This window comes from Haliotis rubra, unplaced genomic scaffold (genome assembly GCF_003918875.1).
Source record: "Haliotis rubra isolate DU_JTF1 unplaced genomic scaffold, ASM391887v1 Scf656, whole genome shotgun sequence".
Taxonomy (NCBI): Eukaryota; Metazoa; Mollusca; class Gastropoda; order Lepetellida; family Haliotidae; genus Haliotis; species Haliotis rubra.
The window spans coordinates 406,024-427,185 of record NW_025767364.1 but is presented as its reverse complement, the minus strand read 5'-3'; the positions used below and the strand labels follow the sequence as shown (position 1 = coordinate 427,185).

Sequence of the window (21,162 nt, the reverse complement as noted above, 5' to 3'; positions counted from 1 at the left end):
GTCGAGAACGTTCGCAGTGTTGATATATTTTATTTTTAGCAACTTGTGTAAGCTCCATTCCAACGCGTGATGCGACGTGTTGCAATAGAAAGAAGAAAACGCAGGGACCTCAACGTCGCTGTTGAGAGCCTTAACCACGTGCTTCCGTGTTGTTCTCTGCGCCGTCTATAAATAAACAACCGTCAAGGGAGGCAATTTTTCGCCAATGTGTTCGTGTTCGTTGTCCTAGGTGGCATTTGTCCGGGTGGTTTTTGTCCTGCTCCCGATCTTAACATGGGGAGTACTGCACTTTTTATAGCGAAACAGTGCGGTACCGCTATAGCGCGAAAATTGCCCAGCAGCGAACAGCGAGGGCTGCGCCCGGTAAAATGCATTCTAGCATTGACCTGTGAATGATACTCAAATAAACCCTTGATAATTTACAAATTCAAATTTACAAAGTTAACAAATACATTTGTTTTTCCGTTATTTTTTATTCTAAACTGTCTGCCCCGATATCAGTGATAAGTACGCCTATTGAATGGGTTTGTTATTCACCTGCTGATATGTGAACATGAAAAAGAAAACAAATGTCATTTTCACCTCTTAATGATTGAAGCATACAGTTCCATTAAAGGACGATTCATAGTACTTATTGCAGATAGTTCATTCTACTTTTCTCATTTGATGAACAGTTACTGTGAGGAATTGCTGAATGTTTTCCCATCATTTAACATAATTAATGGGCGCTATAACGAATTGCTGATTTTTTCCCAATCATTTGACAAGATTAATAGTGGCTATAATGTACTGCTGGTTGTTTCCATCATGAAATATAGTATGACCAGAAATTATTGAGAATTTTAGGAATATGTTTAATTGGATTTCTAGTATAAACAACCTTGGCCAGCTATCAAGTGCTTGGTTTCATTCAAGAGAGACAAGTCCGTTAATCATTTTTCATTAGTTTGTGAAGAGTTATCCCCCTTTGTTTACTTGCTAGCAGACGACATTTTCAGTGATCCTCAGTATGGATGATTTAGAGAAGAGGAAGTTGATTTTAGAGTATTATAACAAGGACATCAGATCAGCTAAAGTGATTTCAAGTAGAACATGCATCCTTTTGTCCACTGTTTATCGTGTTTGGAAAAATATTGCAAATGGATATGGCATTGAGCACCACGGAGGCGCAGGTAGGCCCAGAAAATTGTCTGTCGGTGACAGGAGGCGGCTTGGTATTCTTGTTTCTAAAACCAAACGAAGGAGTTTAGAAAACTTAAGGCTGGATATGATTGATAGAGGAAGTGTGGCTGTCTGTAAGGAGACAATTAGAACTGAGCTGCATGCAATGGGTTGGCAGAAAAGTCGAGGAATTCTATCACCGATCATGAAACCTGAACAAAAGGAGCGAAGGTTGAACTGGTGCTTACAGCATAGGAATTTTAACTGGGACAATGTGATTTTCTCAGATGAAAGTTCTGTGTGGCTGTTTCCTAATACACTGAAATTCTGGACCAAACAAACTGAAAACCTTTGTATCAGCATCAAAGTACAGTCCAAAATTTAACGTGTGGGGTGGCATATCTGTGTTAGGGGCAAGCGCCTCTGTGTATTTTGAAGGGAATATGAACAGTGAGCGGTTCACAGATATTCTCGAGGGACATTTACTTCCATCTGTTCACTCACGTGTTCTATGGACATTTGTGGATTTTCCAGCAGGACGACCCAAAACATCGTTCAAAGCATTCACAGGCCTGGTTTCGGACCCAAAATATGACATTATTAGATTGGCCAAGCTATAGCCCTGACCTAAATCCAATAGAAAATGTTTGGGGACTTATGAAGGAAAGTGTCAATAAGAAAAATCTGACAAATATTGCTGAAATGAAATAAGAGGTGGTCCGATATTGGGACAGCATGGACCACGACTTTCTAACTTCTTTGATCAGTAGTATGTCCCGCCGCATTGAAGCCTGCATTGCTGCCCATGGTGACTTGACAAAACACTAACTGTTCACCTGTCTTTGAATCTGGAGTTATGTTCTGAGTGAGTAATGAGTGAAAAAATAAAAAAATTACAATCTTTAAATTCTCAATAATTTCTGGTTGTACTGTACAATTGATGGTAGCTTTTAAAGAATTCTGATTGTTTTCCATCATTTAGCCTAATCAATAGTTGCTATAACAAATAGCTGATTGTTTTCCATCCTTTAACATAATAAATTACACTATAACCAATTGCTGATTGTTTTAAACTTCATTTATAACATTATTAATCAATAACACTAGCTTGTTGTGAAAACAAAACATCTAACATCCACAAAAATAAAGGTTTTTTATTACATAAATCATGCATATTTTTACATTCATTCCATCAATATGGTCCCTGATGCCACTCTATCCAGACAAACACAATTCAACATGCCAGTATAGCAGAAGCCATTTCATGTAAACTGCAGAAAAATATTTCACATAAACCAATACATGAAACACATAGTGTGTGACTGCATTGTGACCTAAACATTACAATCTTTATCAACATTATATACAAATTATTTTCAAATGTCTGATAACAATTTTCCAATGAATTATTTACCGCTTAAATATACTACTTGACATTTCACAGGAATATGTCAGATGGGGTGAGTGAGTTTAGTTTTACCCCGCTTTAAGCAAAATATTCGAGCAATATTGAGGCGAGGGACACCAGAAATTGGCTTCACACACTGTACCTATGTGGGGAATCGAACCCTGTTCTTCGACGTGACGAGTGAACACTTTAACCACAAGGCTACCCCACCGCCCCTAAATGTCCCAGCAAGTCACATACAAATTGTATAAAAATCTACTTAAACTATGCTAAGTAACATGGGGACATAAAAATGAATTCAACACATTGTACCCACACAGGGAATCAAACCTGAGCAATGGATGTGATGAACTAACACTCTTACCACTGTGCTACCACACTGCCGGTGACTTGAGGCAATGAATAGTCATCAAAAATAAAACATTACTTACTGTGTGTTTACAAGCACTTGTCATTAACAATGATAATGGAGGTAAGATATGGCTGTTGGTATTTGAATAATATTATGCATATATGTATCAATGACACCTGTATTTCAATAGTATCTCTATTTCAGAATAGGAGACGGAACAAAATGTATTGGCATAATTTGTTCAAGGCCCCAATCCAGAAAGCATTCATAGCACTTTGAGTGAATGAGTATGGTTTTATGCCGGTTTTAGCAATATTTCACCAGAAATTGGCTTCACACATTGTACCCATGTGGGGAATTGAACCCGGCCTTCAGCGTGACGAGCGGACGCTTAACCACTAGGCTACCCCATCACCCCCTTAGTAGCACTACATCACTACAGCCAATGATATATACAAATGCTTTGTAGGTTGGGACTTTTTCAGAAACTTGCCATTGCTGAATCTCACTCAAAAACATATTTTAAAAATCTGATGATGAGAGATTAGTACCAAGTTAAAAAAGCATGTCACCACCTACACTGACATAGTCTGGTGTTCATTCTTTCATTAAATGCAGAGATAAATAAAATGCCGTAAAATCATGCACAGCACAAGCACATCACAAGCACATACCTACATGTTAGCACATGAGAGAAGTTGTGTACAGCGCTGAAATATCATATCAATTCACATTCTGATATCTCATTTCATGGCTGTAACTTATCCAAGCCAATGCCATGGGCATAGAAGAAATGCAAGTCCAGTCTTAGGTACCTGTTGTTGCAGAAGTCAACAGTTACCACTTTTCATTCTGCACACATTTATCTTCAGCATCATCCACTTGAATGTCTAGAATGTCATCTTGCCATAATCATAATATTCATCACCAATAATTCTTTATCTTAATGATCCTTCAGTCAACATTGCGATCAAGCCCTATGATGTAGGATATCATGTATAAATAATATCAAATATAGTTAAGAGTCATGCCTGAGTTAAACATGGGGAGCTTGTTCATTGCTGTCAATCACATGACATTCTTGTCAGTGTCCTCATTGTCCATCACTCAACAAGGTCACACACCTCATCAGTGCATTCACCATAACTTCATTGGAGAGAAAATGAATGCATTTTCTATGAATGGGTTTGATGAAACAGCTCTCTGATAAAAAGAAAATATGAAAATATAGTCCACAATTCCTAATCCCGCCTCTTTTTCACCCGTTGTCGTTGAGCAGTTTGATCATCAGCTGATTCTGAGCCATTCTGTCCTAGCAATTCCCGTACAAACTTGAACTTGCTTAGGAACAGCTTCCATACGATGTACCATCCTGAGACAGAAACAAAAAGAATATATATATTCAGGCAAGACCAATTTTATTTCTTGTTTTACGGATATGCCAGTCATATTTTTTCAAGAATAAGAATTAAAAAATTCACCACTCAAAAAATAAAACCCTAATGTTAATGTGACATACGTGAAATACTCTTGAAATCAGTGTGAAACCTAAACTCACTCAACTTATTTTTAGTTGATATAAACAAACCAAAAGAGTTAACATGGAAACTCATGTGGGGTTTTGCTACTAACTGGTGCTTTTTTTCCCACTCCTGCCTTAAGGTTTTCTGAGGACAAATATCCATAAAAAAAATAAAAAATTGGTCTGGCCTCAACGCAAAAAGCAATTTTGGCTTGAGAAAGTTGATCATGGTTATAACACAAGTTTTCCAAACCGACTATATATTTGATAACAACAAGTAGTGACACAAGATTTATTTATCATGACCTCAGAGATGAGAAAGCTTCCCTGCTGAAAGAATTTTCACCATGAGTGTATGAAAATAGATAAGTCATGTTTTGCATGTTATTGTGCAAAGATGTTTCAAAATTCCAAATATATTTTAACATTACATCTGTTTAACCCTCATATTAAAGGTTAACTTAAAATATTCTTCTTAACGGATAATCAGTCATATGTTGAATAAACCTGAATAGATAAAATGAAGTTCATTTAATGATAAATGTTGCATATTGCATAGATCATTAAACAGTTTATTTCCAAACTTTGCACAGCCCCAAATGCATATTTGCATCTGAGATTAATTTGCTGGTGATTTCACTTTCAAACCAGTGAAAGAAAACAACTTGAGTATACAGAAAACACAAACTAGAATTTGTGTTTATGGTAAATCTTAGCTACAATCCATAATACAGAGAAAGAAAATTTAGACAGGGTTTGCACAGAGTATCAACCATCAAACTCAAGACCTTCTTAGGGGCTTTTCCAGGCCAAATGAGTTTTTTAAGGAACTACAGAAACACATAAGTAGTTAAATACACAAGGTTGGTCAAATGTGGGACTGACCATTAGAAGGAAATAACACTTAGCTAACTCTTTGCTTCAAGATGTAGATTAAGTAACACCCACTGTCTTTCAAGGTATTTTTATCATGTATTAGTTTCTGTAAAATCATAACTTGACAAGTTTTGCGACATATTATAGGGGCTTTTATGACAAATCCCTGGCTAAGGCTAAACCATGTTAGATTCATGTGTCAAAATGGATGTGCATATTCTACTGACAGATGTTTTTTGTTTTTTTAATGCAATTTTTCAAAAAGCTGATCGGTTGGTGGAAAGGTTATTAATCGCTTTTTTCGACGTCATAACAATCTTGATTGGTGAAACAGGGTTCTACAGCATGAACATAATGATATCAGAAGCTAAAAATTACCTAGACCTATGAAAAGAATAACAAACACCAACGATGCAATGAATGTAAACACTGGGATGATGAGATCCATTATTATTCCTCACACTGGTAAATGATTCAGAGTGACCTCCCTTACATATAATAGGTCCGCATAGAAAACCAAAAGTTTAAAAGGTGGGACTATGAGACGCAATGCGGAGTGCACAGAAAATCCCAGCGGTTAACCGCTAACGAAGTTCAAAATCTTGTATAGAGAGTTCTCGAACGTGTGATGAAATCACAGTAGTACGACTTTTACATGAACGTATTTAATACTATCACTGTGTATGACGTGTTTACAATCTATTTTTCAAATAAAGAATTGTTGACCCTCTAGTGAATCTCACAGTCCCTGAACCACATTATTTCCCCTATGCTTAGCCCTCCCAGCAATGAAGCCCTACATTTATTTGTTACTATCAAAATTATTTATTTTCAGAGACTAAGCGTTCGACTATTGACCCCCACGTTTCTGAGTCTGCTATGTAAATGGTCTGGTGCCCAGAGTAGCACCACCGTGTGTGTCACCAGCGATAATCTACAACTTCTAGTCTTATAGTCTCCCTGGTGTCAGAGACAGTTGTCTGTGTGTGAATGGCGGGCAGCCAATAGACAATAGGCCCTTCGGACAAAAAACCCAAGGCTAAGGGACCGTTCATAATTTATGGCTAGGGGGGTGATGATGATTTTAAGGGACAGGTTACCATTTTGTCCTGGGGAGCTTGGGGTGGGGGTGTCAGCAATTTTGTACACATGCACTGGGGAAAGCAAATTTGTACATAAAAATATGTTTAAAATTATGCTTAGAGACTATGGGAAATGGGGGGGGCATTGATTTTGTACATGACATGCAGGGGGGTCACTTATTTTGTACATAAATGTTTTAGTATTTTTTTATATTATTATTTTATTGGGTGTGTGTGTGTGTGTGTGTGTGTGTGCCATTCACATTGTACATGCTTCTCCATAAAAATCATCATCACCCTCCCTAGCCATAACTTATGAACGGTCCCTAAATGCCCCCATGACAAAAAGAGTGAATAGGTCTTCGACAGTAAATCGCTTCATTGAAACAAAACATGCATTGTATTGAAAAATAATCGATCTGCAACTGGGCCTCAAACTGACCCGAACTGGGATCCTCAACTTTGTATCACTTCTGATGAAAGAATCACCGTTAAACACGTCTGTCTTGACTATTGATTTTGTAACAATACTGTTATTACACCCTAAAGTGTTAAGTACTATAACATACACCAGTATCTATACGGTCGTTACTGTGTCATACAATTGTTACTACGGCGTACATAGTCAACAAACATTTCCGTCTGATATGCCATACTCGTACAATTCAAACCACAACTTGTTTTGTAGTCGTGAATTTTACTTGTAATCTTAATACTTATTTGGTGATAATACCAAACTGAAATTTTCTACTTATCGTTTCCATGCACAATCTTTAGAATCTTTGAAATCATTGAAATCTCTTTATTCGGTACAGTGGTGTGGGCCATCAGCCCTATGTACAACATGGTCCATACATTGTAAAGGAATTTATGCCGGTACATCAAGGCTATGTGACGGCACAATAGATTTTGCATATTACTTCTATAGGTGTATCCAGGAAATATATATCCACGAACAATGATGCATAATTTTCAAGCTAATCATGGTAATTAAGACAAAGTCTTGAGGCCTAGAGGATATAACAGACTATATCCAATGCTACATGTTATAATGATACCCTGACATGGGTTTAACAAAGTACAAATGTATCTGGGTATGAAGATAGTAGTTTTACACAGTAAATATACAGGTACATTAAAGGCGGAGATTTGTAGCATGGAAAATAAAACAGACCATATACAAGTGTATCAGTGAGTTAGTGAGTTAATATTTAACGTCACATCGGCATTATCGTGACCACAAGTGTATAAAGGCATGGGAGATGTAACAGCATGTACAGTGATGCATAGCACTATTTTAGGGCCTCAGAGCTTGGAAGATATACCAATCCATATACAATGCTATATAGTTTTAGAAGGTAATTATACTACAGTTTTAAGGCAAAGTCTTAAGACCTAAAGGATATAACAGTCCATATCCAATGTTACAATGATACCTATACAAGAACATCAAGACATAGAGAATAGAACGGTCCATATCCAGTTATCCATGAGTTTAACAAAGTACAGATGTATCACGGTATGGAGATATTAGTTTTACACAGTATATAATCAAGTGCTTGAAGGTCAGAGATTTGGAGCATGGAAGATATATGAGACCACACTCAATGATACATGTACATAGTTATACAGAGCGCTTATACAAGTGCATCATGACATGGAAGACCTAGCATTGAATTCCATAAAAGCTTAAACATAAATTTTATACGAGAGTTTTTAGAAAGAGAATTTAAGGGATGGAAAATATACCTATCTTAATAATGTGATACATAATACGAGTACGAGTACAGCAAGGGATAAGGTTGATATACCAGTCCCCGTACAGTAATATATACATTTACAAGGTACTTATACTATACCAGGGCTTTGAGGCGAAGATCTGAGGCATGAAAGATGTAGCATGCCAGATTTCTAATGACCGATTCTTGTTGAGAAGACATGAGTTAATTAAACTTTGCCAGAGTTGGAAATTCAGAATATTTAAGGGGTATATATATATATATCTGGCGAAGATTATCATAGACTTCACAAGTCAGCAAAAAGTGGTATTCAGTCTCCACGTGTCCAGTGTTCAACTTTGCATAGTCTTTCATTCCTTGGGATATCGAGATATCTGCCAGTTTTAATGGCTAGTTTATGGAGCTGCAGCGAAACTGTGCAAGTGCAATTCTAATTTTATTTATGGTTATAGCAGAAAGATAAAGCTCAAGTTGGAAAACAGTCTTAAACAAAGAATAATTATACTATTTGTGGCTATTAACAATATTGCCGTGCCACTCCTGTTCATATCCCCAGGTGGGTACAATTTAAAGTCAGTCAGTCAGTCCTGTTCATAGGTGCATTAAAAGAGGGAACACAGTCTACTTGTTGTCTTTCCCAAATATAGCCAAAACCATGATATCATAAAGTAAGGATCTTATTTGAGACACCCAGGTTGTCTTCCCATTCAACGTCAGTTGCAAAAGCATGTCATAACTCTTTTTAGGATAGCGGTGATCTGACATACTGATAAGGTTTACCCAATACCTGATGCAGCGTGAATAGGCTGTGATATATAGAGGGTATATGACACATTCCCCCCGCGCAATTTCATTAGATGTTCCTGTTTTTACGCCCAAGACACGTTTACAGGCCAGAACATGGACTGATTCAATTTCTTTACTCACAGATAATCCCAAAGCTTCAACACCATACATCAGGATTGGAAGAACCTTGGAGTCGAAAATACTGAAAAAAATATCAAAGGCAATGGTTTAATTTGTGAAAAAGAGTCTAAGATACCAAAGAGAGTCCGTTTTGCTTGTAAAACAATATTGTCAATGTGTCTTGACCAGGATAAGCTTTTTGAAAAAACAACACCTAAATATTTATATGACGGGAGACATTGCAGCTGGGCAGCCTTATAATACCACCTTTCGTGTTTAGACAAAACGCCACCACCTTTAAATACAACAAATTTTGTCATATCTATATTAATAGCTAGAGAATAGTTATTATTTTTCGAGATTATCAATACGCTTTTTTAACCCAAATATGGTGTCAGAAATAAGAACTACATCATCAGCAAATAAGAGTAGAAACACTTGTAATAATCTGGGTGGAGTTGTATACCATGGTCACACTCCGACTCTATAGTTAAAGCCAGATCGTTACTAAACAGACTGAACAATAACGGGCTTAAGATACAAACCTGTTTTAACCCAAGGTCGCAAAGGAAAATATCTGATAGACTGTTATCAAATTTGACACAAGCATATACATTCTTATACATAGATTGGATACACTTATACATTGTGGGGGATATACCACTTGTATTCAGCACCGCCCATAGTTTAGACCGGTTAATTGAGTCAAACGCCTTGGCAAAGTCTACAAATAGGGTATACATATATGGGGCGCGGTGGGCGAGCTTGCTAAGGCGCCAGGCTAGTGATCCCGCGAGGTTGAGGTGTCGGGATCGAACCCACCTGTGACCGGGTGTAAACACCTTGGAGTCAACTTTCTGTGAAGACTCTTTCAGTGTTGTCACAACCCCTAGTGTACAGTAAACAACCCTGTGCACTTAAAAGAACCCACGAATCCGTTGGTATATGACCAGATGGTGGCCACATGAATGCGTGCAAACACCTAGTTGCGGGTACAGCAACGTGCAGTGAACATGGACAAAGTAGATTCTACTGTGACTACGTGTCCCAGTCCACCCAGCTGTGAATGGGTACCTCGTAAGGATGAGAAAGCCACAATAACTCAGTGCGCCTAGAGGCTGCAAAAGTTGTATACTCCCCAAGGAGTTGAGATTGATAATACGATGTGCCGTTGAGACTGACATCCAATGATCGAGGGGAAAATACCAGCGCCTTGAGCATGCACCAGTTGCCTGGATATGTGCGCTATATAAATATCCTATAATAATATAATATATTTTACCCCTCTTCTTAGACAGATAACGTTCAATGATTGAATATATAACAAAAATATTATCGACTGTCGAATATCCATGTCGGAATTCCGCCTGAGACTCAACCACCTTACCATAAGCATTTGACCAGAACTGGAGCCTTGCATTTATAACCGAATCTAATTTAATATCTTATTCGATGTTTTATGGTCAGTAGATAATACAATTGGCTACTAATACACAGACAGACGACATTATACTTCCAAGTCGTTATTGGGGAATATAGGATCAATTGAGAAGGGAAAACATAAGCTTCTGTTCAATACATTTATACGGAATGAAACAGGGGGCGATTCATGTCAGTTGTCAACTTTTCACACATAAACAATCTACAACATTGTGCACCATTACAGACAATATTTTCCTCATAAGGTCAATTATGTCAGTTAATTAGGCACGGTAGTTCTAACAAAAGTTTATTTTCTCTTCGGGTTCGTATTCAAATTCAGTGGTAGACGGACAATCCTGAACCAGGATAAGAAACAACTTCTGGTTGATTTTCGACCATGAGTATTTATGTAATGAGTGCAAGGGCCAAAACGTGCATGCTAACGTTAACGAAATCCGTTTCCGTTTGTAGTGTGTTCACGGTTTTATTTAACCTTTTATAAACCTCTAATTAGTATTTATAAAAATATATGTGTAAGTTTAGTAACATGATAATAATGCTTGCACATACCTTTAACCGAGATTATTATTATTTCATCTTTTACAAGTATTTTCGAATATATTAATCATGTTATCCATTCCATGCGGTCTTATAATATCTATCCAACATGGCGCTTGCCGATGTCTGTGGATATCGTCCGACAAAATCTTCAGCTTTTCTCAATGATATCCCTGGGTACGGGCCGTCTTCTTTGGTGGAAGATGCCCTGTTCACATCTCAGAAGTTTATGGTACCATGTGCTGCCAATGTAAGTTTCAGGATAATATTCCCTGACCACTTTTCCATACTGCTTTGTCACTCGTGCATATATCCAAAATGTGACTTGTCATGCCATTGACGAACTTTTGTTTGGAGAAACTGGTGGCCAGGGCAGCCTTATACGATGGATAAATACGTGCTTTTCCGTATACTAGATGGAATGCAGGCATTCTCAACTGAATTCAGTAGACTAATGATTACGTCGTGCCTTACTTGAATATCCTTTCCCAATCAGTGAATCACAGGAGAGATTTTTCACGTTTCACCCTTCTCCAAACGGATTTGAACATAACATGGAGGCTATAAAATGTGAATATGCTAATGCACTGCACTACTTATATTCTGATTAGCAGGTCTGGGATAACCACAGACTGAAGTATAATGCAATTTAATAGTCGCACATGTGACACAGATATTAATGTTAGTCCAGATGGTTTATGAATATATATATACCCTTATCAAAATGCCAGTGCAAATTGGCCCTGACCCTAGTTGTCCCCATATTTTGGCACTTGATGAATATTCATAAACAAAATTACTGAAACTGTGTCTCATGTTTGTTTTTTAAAATCGTTTATTAACAATAAATTGAAAAATGCATTTCTATCTGAGTATGCTTGTAATGTGTAATGCAGCTTTGTGGCAGTTTAGAGAAATGGGTACATCTTCATCAGTATGATTGTTTGTTTGTTGTTTAATGCTGCACTCGCCAATATTCCAGCTATATGACAGCATTCAAATGAAGATGTGTTAGGAGTTGTCATTAGTTGGGAATGTTACTATTAAGTTTCATTTGGCATTGCACATGAAAAATCCACATGTTGTGCTATGGTTATGATGGTAAAAAATCTTGACTTATTATCAAGTTCTTATAAGAAGCAACTGTTATTGGCTAAATCTGTCAAATGTGCCAATGCCTGTTGTAATGATTTTAGCTGCATAATGGTTACAACAAATGAAAATAATTATCAAGCAAAGCATCCTTTTAGTTTTCAGATATATAAACAACTACTTCACCACCAGATACCTGTCATCATGATAATTGATAATGAAATTCCAGTACTGGACATGTTAACATGATAAATTTTAGATGGGTAAAGTAAAGGTTATTGCCTTTCTAAAGATACTGAAGTGACAGCATATGAGGACTCTGCTATCTACTATGCAACCTTTAAGATAAGACAGGTGACTCCGATAGGTAGGCTTGTGTACACACGGCAAAGCTGCATCTCAGGTATAGGACTTCATTTAAGACTGTATTGAGTTGTGTTTGTCAAACTGAATTGTAATGATTATCAGGGCTCCAGATAAGGGCCGTATCGGCGTATGTACGGATAAAAAATATGCACGATACGGTAGGAAATAATTTAGAAAACGTAGCAGATACGCACCACAGCAATGGTGTATGGTCTTAAAATCATTTACAGACGTATTTATCTGAAAAAAAGTATTGTTTTATTGTTTATTGACCTGTTTACACAAGAGTAGCAATAACAAAACACAAGATTACTGATAGTTCATTAGCTTCCATTCAGTACTCTAAATGTACACTTAAGGTTTTCCAGTACTCAATATTGAACAAATAAGGAGTATATCTGGAGCCCTGGATTATTATCTGACTTGCTCAATGCTATTGTATTTGCAGCCAACAGACAATGTAAAGCAAATGGGTGATGGTGAGAGTGACATTAAGATTCACTTTAATCATGGAACAACCACCCTGGCTTTCAAATTCGACCAAGGTGTCATTGTGGCTGTTGATTCCAGGGCCACTGCAGGTCCTTTCATTGGTGAGTTGGCAAGCTTTTACAGTGGTGTTAGTCAGGGGATCATCGCTGTACACAGTTACCTATGCTAGCAGTATGTGTTATCTGAAACTGAAGCTACATGTTTTCAGGTTTGTGTTTATAAGCAGAATGAAAGTATACTGATTAGTCCATCAAATGCCAATTTGTCCTTGTACATGTTGTACATGAAGCTCATGTAGATGGATCAGGATTTTACCAAACACATAAAGCATCGCAATGTGTCTATACCCGTTATACAGATCTGCCTACATAATTAGAACACGTGCAAATAATTTACATTTCATGTCCTGTGTAATGCCCGTTTGAAATAACTGTTGATGTAAATATTCATATCATACTGCAGATTTCTTGGACTTGAAAATATATTCCAGATTTATATTTTTAATTTGATCATGATGACCACATTCTTATAGCCAAGGTAATGTGCAAGTTCCCAGAAAGAAAAGAAAACATGTCATCAGATATCTCTACTTGACCATATTTATGTTATGCAGGGGCGGTTGGGTAGCCCAGTGGTTGAAGCGTTGGCTCGTCACGCTGAAGACCCGGGTTCAATTCCCCACATGGGTACAATGTGTGAATCCCATTTCTGGTGTCCCCCACCGTGATATTGCTGGAATATTGCTAAAAACAGCATAAAACTAAACTCACTCACTCACTCATTATGTTATGCAGACTTACATACATTATACATTATATATATATGTTAATCCTAAACTGCAGTGTCTGTGATTGGATGTTGAACTTGTGTATTTCCTGTTTCAGCCTCACAGACAGTTAAGAAGGTGATTGAGATCAACCCCTACCTGCTGGGCACCATGGCTGGAGGTGCTGCTGACTGCTCCTACTGGGAGAGGGTCCTGGCAAGACAGTGCAGGTCAGCAATTGTAAAACACATTCCACTTTGCATGCATTGTAATCTGGAGCGTCCTATATTATGTAGAATAATACTTATCATGCTGAAAGTTTTGATATTCGGTGATGGTTGAATTTGTGACCTAAAGTAAGAGCTGATGCCATTAAAATTACTTGACTTGTCACATTTTCCATGTGAACGTCTGTTTTTTTCTAACCTTGATACATGTAGTTAACCATGTGGACAGAGGTTGAATTTAGCCTGAATCATTTGTTAGCTTTAGTAGTGGTAGAAGATAAACTGTACAATAGAACATCCTCTAAAAAGGCCTAGAGATAACATTACTCAACAAACTGATTCCGGCAAGTAGACTAGTGTCCACGGTGATTGAATTAATTAGGGTCAAGCGCTTCAGTTTGTACCGCGGATCGCACCCGTCTCGCGTACAAGAGAAGATAGGCTGTCTCGCGTACACGTTACGTCTCTGACTGATTATTGTCCCAGAAGTTGAGCAGTAGAAGAATGGTTTCCTTACTGTATGTGGTTATATTCTTGCAGAATCTATGAGCTGAGGAACAAGGAGCGGATCTCTGTTGCAGCTGCCTCCAAGCTCCTGGCCAACATCGTGTACAACTACAAGGGCATGGGCTTGTCCATGGTCAGTATATGACTTGACCAGATGTGCATACTACTCTCAGTGAATATCTAAGATATTTCCAGATGTAACAAGGGCGGTGGGGTAGCCTAGTGGTTAAAACGTTCGCTCGTCACGCCAAGGACCCAGGTTCTATTCCCCACTTGGATATAATGTGTGAAACCCATTTCTGGTGTACCCCGCTGTGATATTGCTGGAATATTGCTAAAAGCAGCAAAAAACTAAATTCACTCATTCACTCTAGATGTAACCAGCAAATATTTATTGTAATGAGAAGTTTTGTGGAAGAGGGATCTCCCTTAGCATGCTAGTCCTATGTTTAACATAGGAGATGGTTAGAATGGATATTGGGGGGTTGTTTATATGAGAGGGGTCATCATCTGGGTTGACGTCACCTGGCTGAAAATATCGACCTGTACCTTGATGCAAAGATTACATGTTTGCCGTATCCTACCCTGGTCATGTTCCCATGTGGCTGAGTATGACATATTTCCTAAAATCATGCTGTGAAATTATTCATTTTTCCTTATCCTGACTCATGATCTTTTGCTTATCTCCCTTTCCTCTTCGAATGGTAGTAGAACACTTGAATCCCTTGAAGTTCCCGAAGCGGACGTATATATACACTCACCCACGTGTTACCTCCCTTTTGCCCTTTCCCGCGCAAACAGTCATGTGACCAGCCTTATTTGCCACTCTCTTCCTTTTCGCCCAAGCGGATGGTTGGGCGATCACTGGAGTCCCGTATACGGCATTATATCCTTTTAAGTTAGATCCTATTCTTAAAAATTACGCTGTGTATGGATTTGGCTATAATTACTCTGTATTATATGTAATTAGACGTTTTTGATGATCCCCCGTTACTTCTACCTGAAGAGATCGACGACTCAATTGACTTCCACGACTACTAGATCGTCTCCTGCAACGGTCACAGCAGGCCAGCTGTTTGATGAACTAACATTTCCACAAAGGCGGGGAGTTGGAAAATCTCACCCTTTATCACGTTGACTTGTTGATAACTTTTACTAAGGAAAAGTATTAGTTTGAAAGTCCATGGGCACAGTCTAGGCCAGACTAGCATGAGTGATTAAAGACCCTGTACGCGTAAAGATCTTACCTGGACATGAAGGGGTCGCAACTCATTTATGATAAAGATCTTATCATAATCTATGGGTTGTTATAAATATCTAGTAATAAGAAGATACTAGTATATCTGAAGCCACATGATTCAACTTGTCTGTGATAGAAGTAAGACAAGAAAGTGCCCCCCCCCCAACCCGAGTTCTAAGAACGCGTCGGAACCTCTCACCTGCTGACAACGTGCGCAAACCTACGGGCCTGAACCTACTCCTCAGAGAACTACGTCTCAAGACTACGCTTGCGAACGTATACCTTTGCGAAGGTCTCCACAGTCTGACGACTCTGTCATCTTGGAGGAGGATAGAAGATATGAGAAGCCTACTCACACTTCAACATCTGTGAACCCTCAACGTTCGAGAACACCTAAGGATCCATCTCCTACACCAAGCTGCGCTAGATCGAGATCTCATATCTCTCACAGACGTTCGGGAGTCACTCATCATGAGACAGAGGTTCGCGAAGACAAAGCTCATGTCACAGAGGTTCGCGAAGAGATGTATTCAGAGATAGAGGTTCGTGAAGAGAGGACTCTCAAGATAAACGTTCACAAAGGGGGGAATCTACAGATAGAGGTTCGAAAAGGCAGGGTTTTCGCGAAAGGAAGGTTCGCGAGAGGAAGTTTAGAGAAGAGGCAACGCAGATATCTACAATAATGTAGACATCTACAAGGATCGTGAACCTTAGGATTCCCGAACCCTCAGATCAACAAGCAGATATCAGTAACGCAGACATCTCCAAGGTTCGCGAACTCTCAGATCTACAGGCAGATATCAGCAACGCAGACATCTACAGGGTTAACGAACCCTTAGATCAACAGGCAGGATGTTGACGTCGACTCTATTACCATACGGTTGAATAAAACGAAGCAGTGATGAAAATGGATGGTTTTGTCAGAGTTTATAACTCAACAAAAAGATCTACAACATGTGCGATCTCTACAGTTTACAGCCTGCACAACTCTACAACCTGCACAAACCGTATACCTGTAAAGGTTTAGTTTTGGACGACAACCTTCTTGATGAAAGGATCTACACTGATGTTGAGGTCTTATACCAGGTAGCAGATGGCCTGCGGATATTGTCGTTCACTCACTCACTCTAACCCAACAGAGACGTACTGCATATATGCTGATGACTTCGACTCCAATATGATATCACCTATGTAGCCGATATCTCAAGTACTGGAGAACCTCAAGGCGACCTTTGTAAAGGGCTTAAGGTTAACAATGCCTTCAAGAATCCTTGAACGGACGTACAGATGATATTATTAACCCTCGTCACTCAGCGTTGGGATAAGGATTTTATATCCTATCAACTAGATTCAACATAGGTATTTCTTCAAGATCCATTTTATGGAGGCCAACTTGCTACAACACCGGTGACGTTATGCTTGGAAGCTGATTGGTCCACGTCAGACAACGCCTCCCACTGACAGAGCAGGCACCAGCAAGTTTACTGACTTGTAAACAAACCCGTGGTACGGGGGAATACTTCATCAGCAGCCTTGGAAACAGTATACAACTACGGCCTGTTATCATCATGGGAATCTAATAGATGTCTAGCCTTGACAGCAGCATAAAAGATGTTTAATTTGGAAGTTGTAGCTGATTAAAGTCGGTATGAGTACCTGTCCCCTGCGATGCTACACTGGAGCCAGCCTTGCTATAAACAGACAACGCTTCGATGTATGCTGATCAACATAAATTGCCTGCGTATATAAGTGGAAGAATGACGTATCTTCACTGCAATCAGAGGTTAGCACTTTCAATGGAACGTCCCTACCGTTTGGAATATCGTCGGCTCTATGATTATTCATATGAATAACCAAGCCTATCGGCACCTATCGGCAGCATCGAGGTCTACGCAGTGCCGGTTATCTGGACGACGGCATACAGGTTCTTCAAATTGCCAATCAACTCAGACAGCAGCTGAACTTCACAATCAAGTTGCTCACGCAACTAGGATGGCTAGTGAACCTGATGAAGTTGGAGTTAGAATCAAACAAGATCTTCAATTGCTGGAAATAAGAATTATCACAACACAGAATCGAATTGTGGTCCCAGAAGATCATTGGGTCAAGATACAAGCCATGATTCCACAAGCAGTCATCTCTCCGTTAACACTACGAACATGGCAATGTATACTCAGTCTACTAACCTCGGCACAGGACTTGACTTGCACAGGAAGGTTACAACTAAGGCCTCTGCAACGGTTCCTGACAAAACATCTGGACAAACTAGCATGAGTGATTAAAGACCCTGTATGGCTAAAGATCTTACCTGTACATTAAGGGGTCGCATATCATATGTCTTATCTTAGTCTATGGGTTGTTATAAGATATCTGGGGCGGTGGGGTAGCCTAGTGGTTAAAGCGTTGGCTTTCCACGCCGAAGACCCGGGTTCGATTCCCCACATGGGCACAATGTGTTAAGCCCATTTCTGGTGTCCCCCGCCGTGATATTGCTGGAATATTGCTAAAAGCGGCGTAAAATTAAACTCAGTCAGTCAGTCAGTATAAGATATCTAGTAATAAGAAGATACTAGTTTATCTGTAGCCACATGAATCAACATGATTCAACTTGTCTGAGACTGAAGTGAGACAAGAAAGTGGTCCCCCGATTTATAATGGAAGTTGGAAGAATAGGATCATGGAAATGCCGTTTTGCAGTTCCCATGGGGGGTATACAGGACATATCTAAGGACAGCTGAGGGTGACAAGAGGGGTGACAAGTAAGGCTGGTCACATGACTGTTTGCGCGGGAAAGGGCAAAAGGGAGGTAACTTGTGGGTGAGTGTATTTTTACGTCCGCGTCGGGAACTTCAAAGGGATTCAAGTGTTCCACTACCATTCCGCAAGGGAAGGGAGATAAGCAAAAGATCATGAGTCAGGATAAGTATAAAAATATCAATTTTACTTGAAAAATTACATCTTTATGAATAGGAAGCCCATGGGAGAATCCTTGATCTGCTGAGGACATGCATCTGCACACTTGTTAATATTCTGAGAATTTTTGTCATAATGTAAACTGTGTTGTTTAACAGATTGTGTTTATGTGTTACTAGTCCTAGGTAATGTTTTTCTGTAATTTTCAAAAAATGTGACAGGTATGTGTGACTTATTGTTACTGACTGAAAAAAAACACCTGTTAGTATAAACCAAAATGGTTTAAATGAAATGTTGATATATTTCAGGGAACCATGATCGTCGGATGGGACAAGAGGGTGAGTTTCTTCATAATGAGGGCCTAGGAATTTGGTATTTTAAACAGATTTGTTACAGCTTTGTATTATCGACTGGTGTATTGATACAAAACGATTCACAACTTTTTTTCAAAACAGTATTATCTTAAACATGTTAAAGTACTTATTTAGAGAAAAATATGCATGTATGATAGTCGTTTATTACAATAGTGTTATTGTTATACACAAATATCTTGAAATAAATCATATTAAATCTTAATACTGTGCCATTCTTTGAAGGTATATGTATTGTGATACGTATCATATCGCAGGTAAAATATCGCGATGCATATCATATCCTGACATAGTGTATCGTCCCAGCACTGGTCATATAGGTGGATTCTTGCTGAGTGCAATGTTAAACAAGAAACTAAGAAATATTGTTTCTTGTCCAGGGGCCTGGTCTTTACTATGTGGACAGTGACGGAGAGCGGTTGACCGGGGACATGTTCTCAGTGGGGTCAGGTTCGGTGTATGCATATGGTGTGCTGGACAGTGGTCACAGAAACGACATGTCTGTGGAGGAAGCCTATGACCTGGGGATGAGATCCATCTACCATGCTACACACAGAGATGCCTACAGTGGTGGTGTGGTCAATCGTAAGTACAACTCAATGGATAACGTCTTTACATGCAGTTCTTAGAATAGGTCCCAAGATTGTGGTATTACGAGATTTATTGTGTTACCGTAACAGACATTGATCATTCTATTGTTTCAAATGCTTGATTGTCTGCTCCAGATATTTTTGTTATGTGGACAGCTGTGATATTCCTGGAAAATTGGACTGCAGCGTTGTCCTTAGATTTTAAGTTAAACTGAAAACATGTCAATTAGGGATCATTGTGTTCACCACTGACTTCACTTCATTTTATACAGGCAGTTGTGATATGATTTGACTGCCCATACAAAAACATTTACTAATTTGTGAAGTATTAATTACAGCAGTGATACATTGGTAATCTAAACATGCTGAAATTCAACTTAGTATGGAACACGAGTTCTGATTGGTCAATGCTATAAATTTCCGACCGTATAATCAGCATATACGGTCGCAATTTGAAAACCTATTCACCAAAACCTTTGAATGTATCCCTACACTATTGGGGTAACGCGGTTTTCCAGGGCATTGTCATTTGCAGAAGCCCTGGGTCAGTTTAACTCCCCTATTCCGCTAAAATGGAAGACAAAACAGTATCATAAATTTAATTGTAAGTTCAAAACAACTTACTCGCAATGGGCTGTTAGATCATGGAACAAGATTTATGACGTCATTATGGAGCGTGACGTCACCTGCTATGACGTCATTTGACAACAGAACAGATAGTGGCCCCTAGTTGAGGAATCACCGGGCCATTATCATTTGCAGCGGCCCGCTCATTTCTGATAACTATTGGGCGGTTTCATGATAATTATATATAATTATATAGCCGCAAATATAATGTTATATCGGCTCCACTTACGCATCGCGGATATAACTAAATTTGCGGCTATATAACCACCGGTATACGTCCCCACTTCGTCAAACACAGTACAGTTATCCCCTAATTTACAAACAGTTTGTTCTAGCCAATCAGTCATTACAAAGGCTCAAACATTAGCAATTAGTAACTAATGAAGTTTTATTCTTCAGCATGTTTAAATTATATTTTATGATGGAAGTGTAATCATTGAACATAAATCTAAACTAGTTAAGGGTGTGTTGTTTTCTTGCTGTCTTGTAGTGTACCACATGAAGGAGACCGGCTGGATCAAGGTGTCCCAGACAGACGTCAAGGAGCTACACTTCAAATATCAAGAAGAGAAGAAATAGGCCCAATTAGGACACACTGACGTTTCATCATGTAGGGGAGACAACTCTCCTTATCACATTATCAAGGGAAGAATGTTTCCCTGTCAGTATGGAGGATTCACCAACTTCTCATTCATGTGCTATGTTATTGTCTATATAAAATGAGTCATTTGTGAAATAGTGTTGGTTGTTTGTCTGGAGACGGAAGGTGAAGGAGGCTTGACATGTAATCCTTGGGATCGGGATGATTGAATTGGTCATCAGCAACATATGCTTATTGTAAGAGGTATTGGTTGGTCGGACTTGATGACTTGATTGATGTGTGTTATCATGCCCCAGCAGCATTGACACCCGCCATCTTCAGCAATCCATGTTTTTTCGTAAGAG

The 21,162-nt window shown here is 38.8% G+C and overlaps 1 protein-coding gene across 1 annotated transcript; it reads left to right on the top strand.

Moving 5' to 3' along the window:
* The first annotated feature begins 11,110 nt into the window (after positions 1-11,110).
* LOC124257296 (proteasome subunit beta type-5-like) lies at positions 11,111-20,953 on the top strand. The gene is made up of 7 exons (XM_046691310.1): positions 11,111-11,276; positions 12,933-13,077; positions 13,861-13,972; positions 14,510-14,609; positions 18,938-18,967; positions 19,381-19,585; positions 20,708-20,953. Exons 1-7 carry the CDS (start codon positions 11,136-11,138, stop codon positions 20,794-20,796), a joined length of 822 nt encoding a protein of 273 aa, XP_046547266.1. The 5' UTR covers positions 11,111-11,135; the 3' UTR covers positions 20,797-20,953.
* The last annotated feature ends 209 nt before the right edge of the window (positions 20,954-21,162 follow it).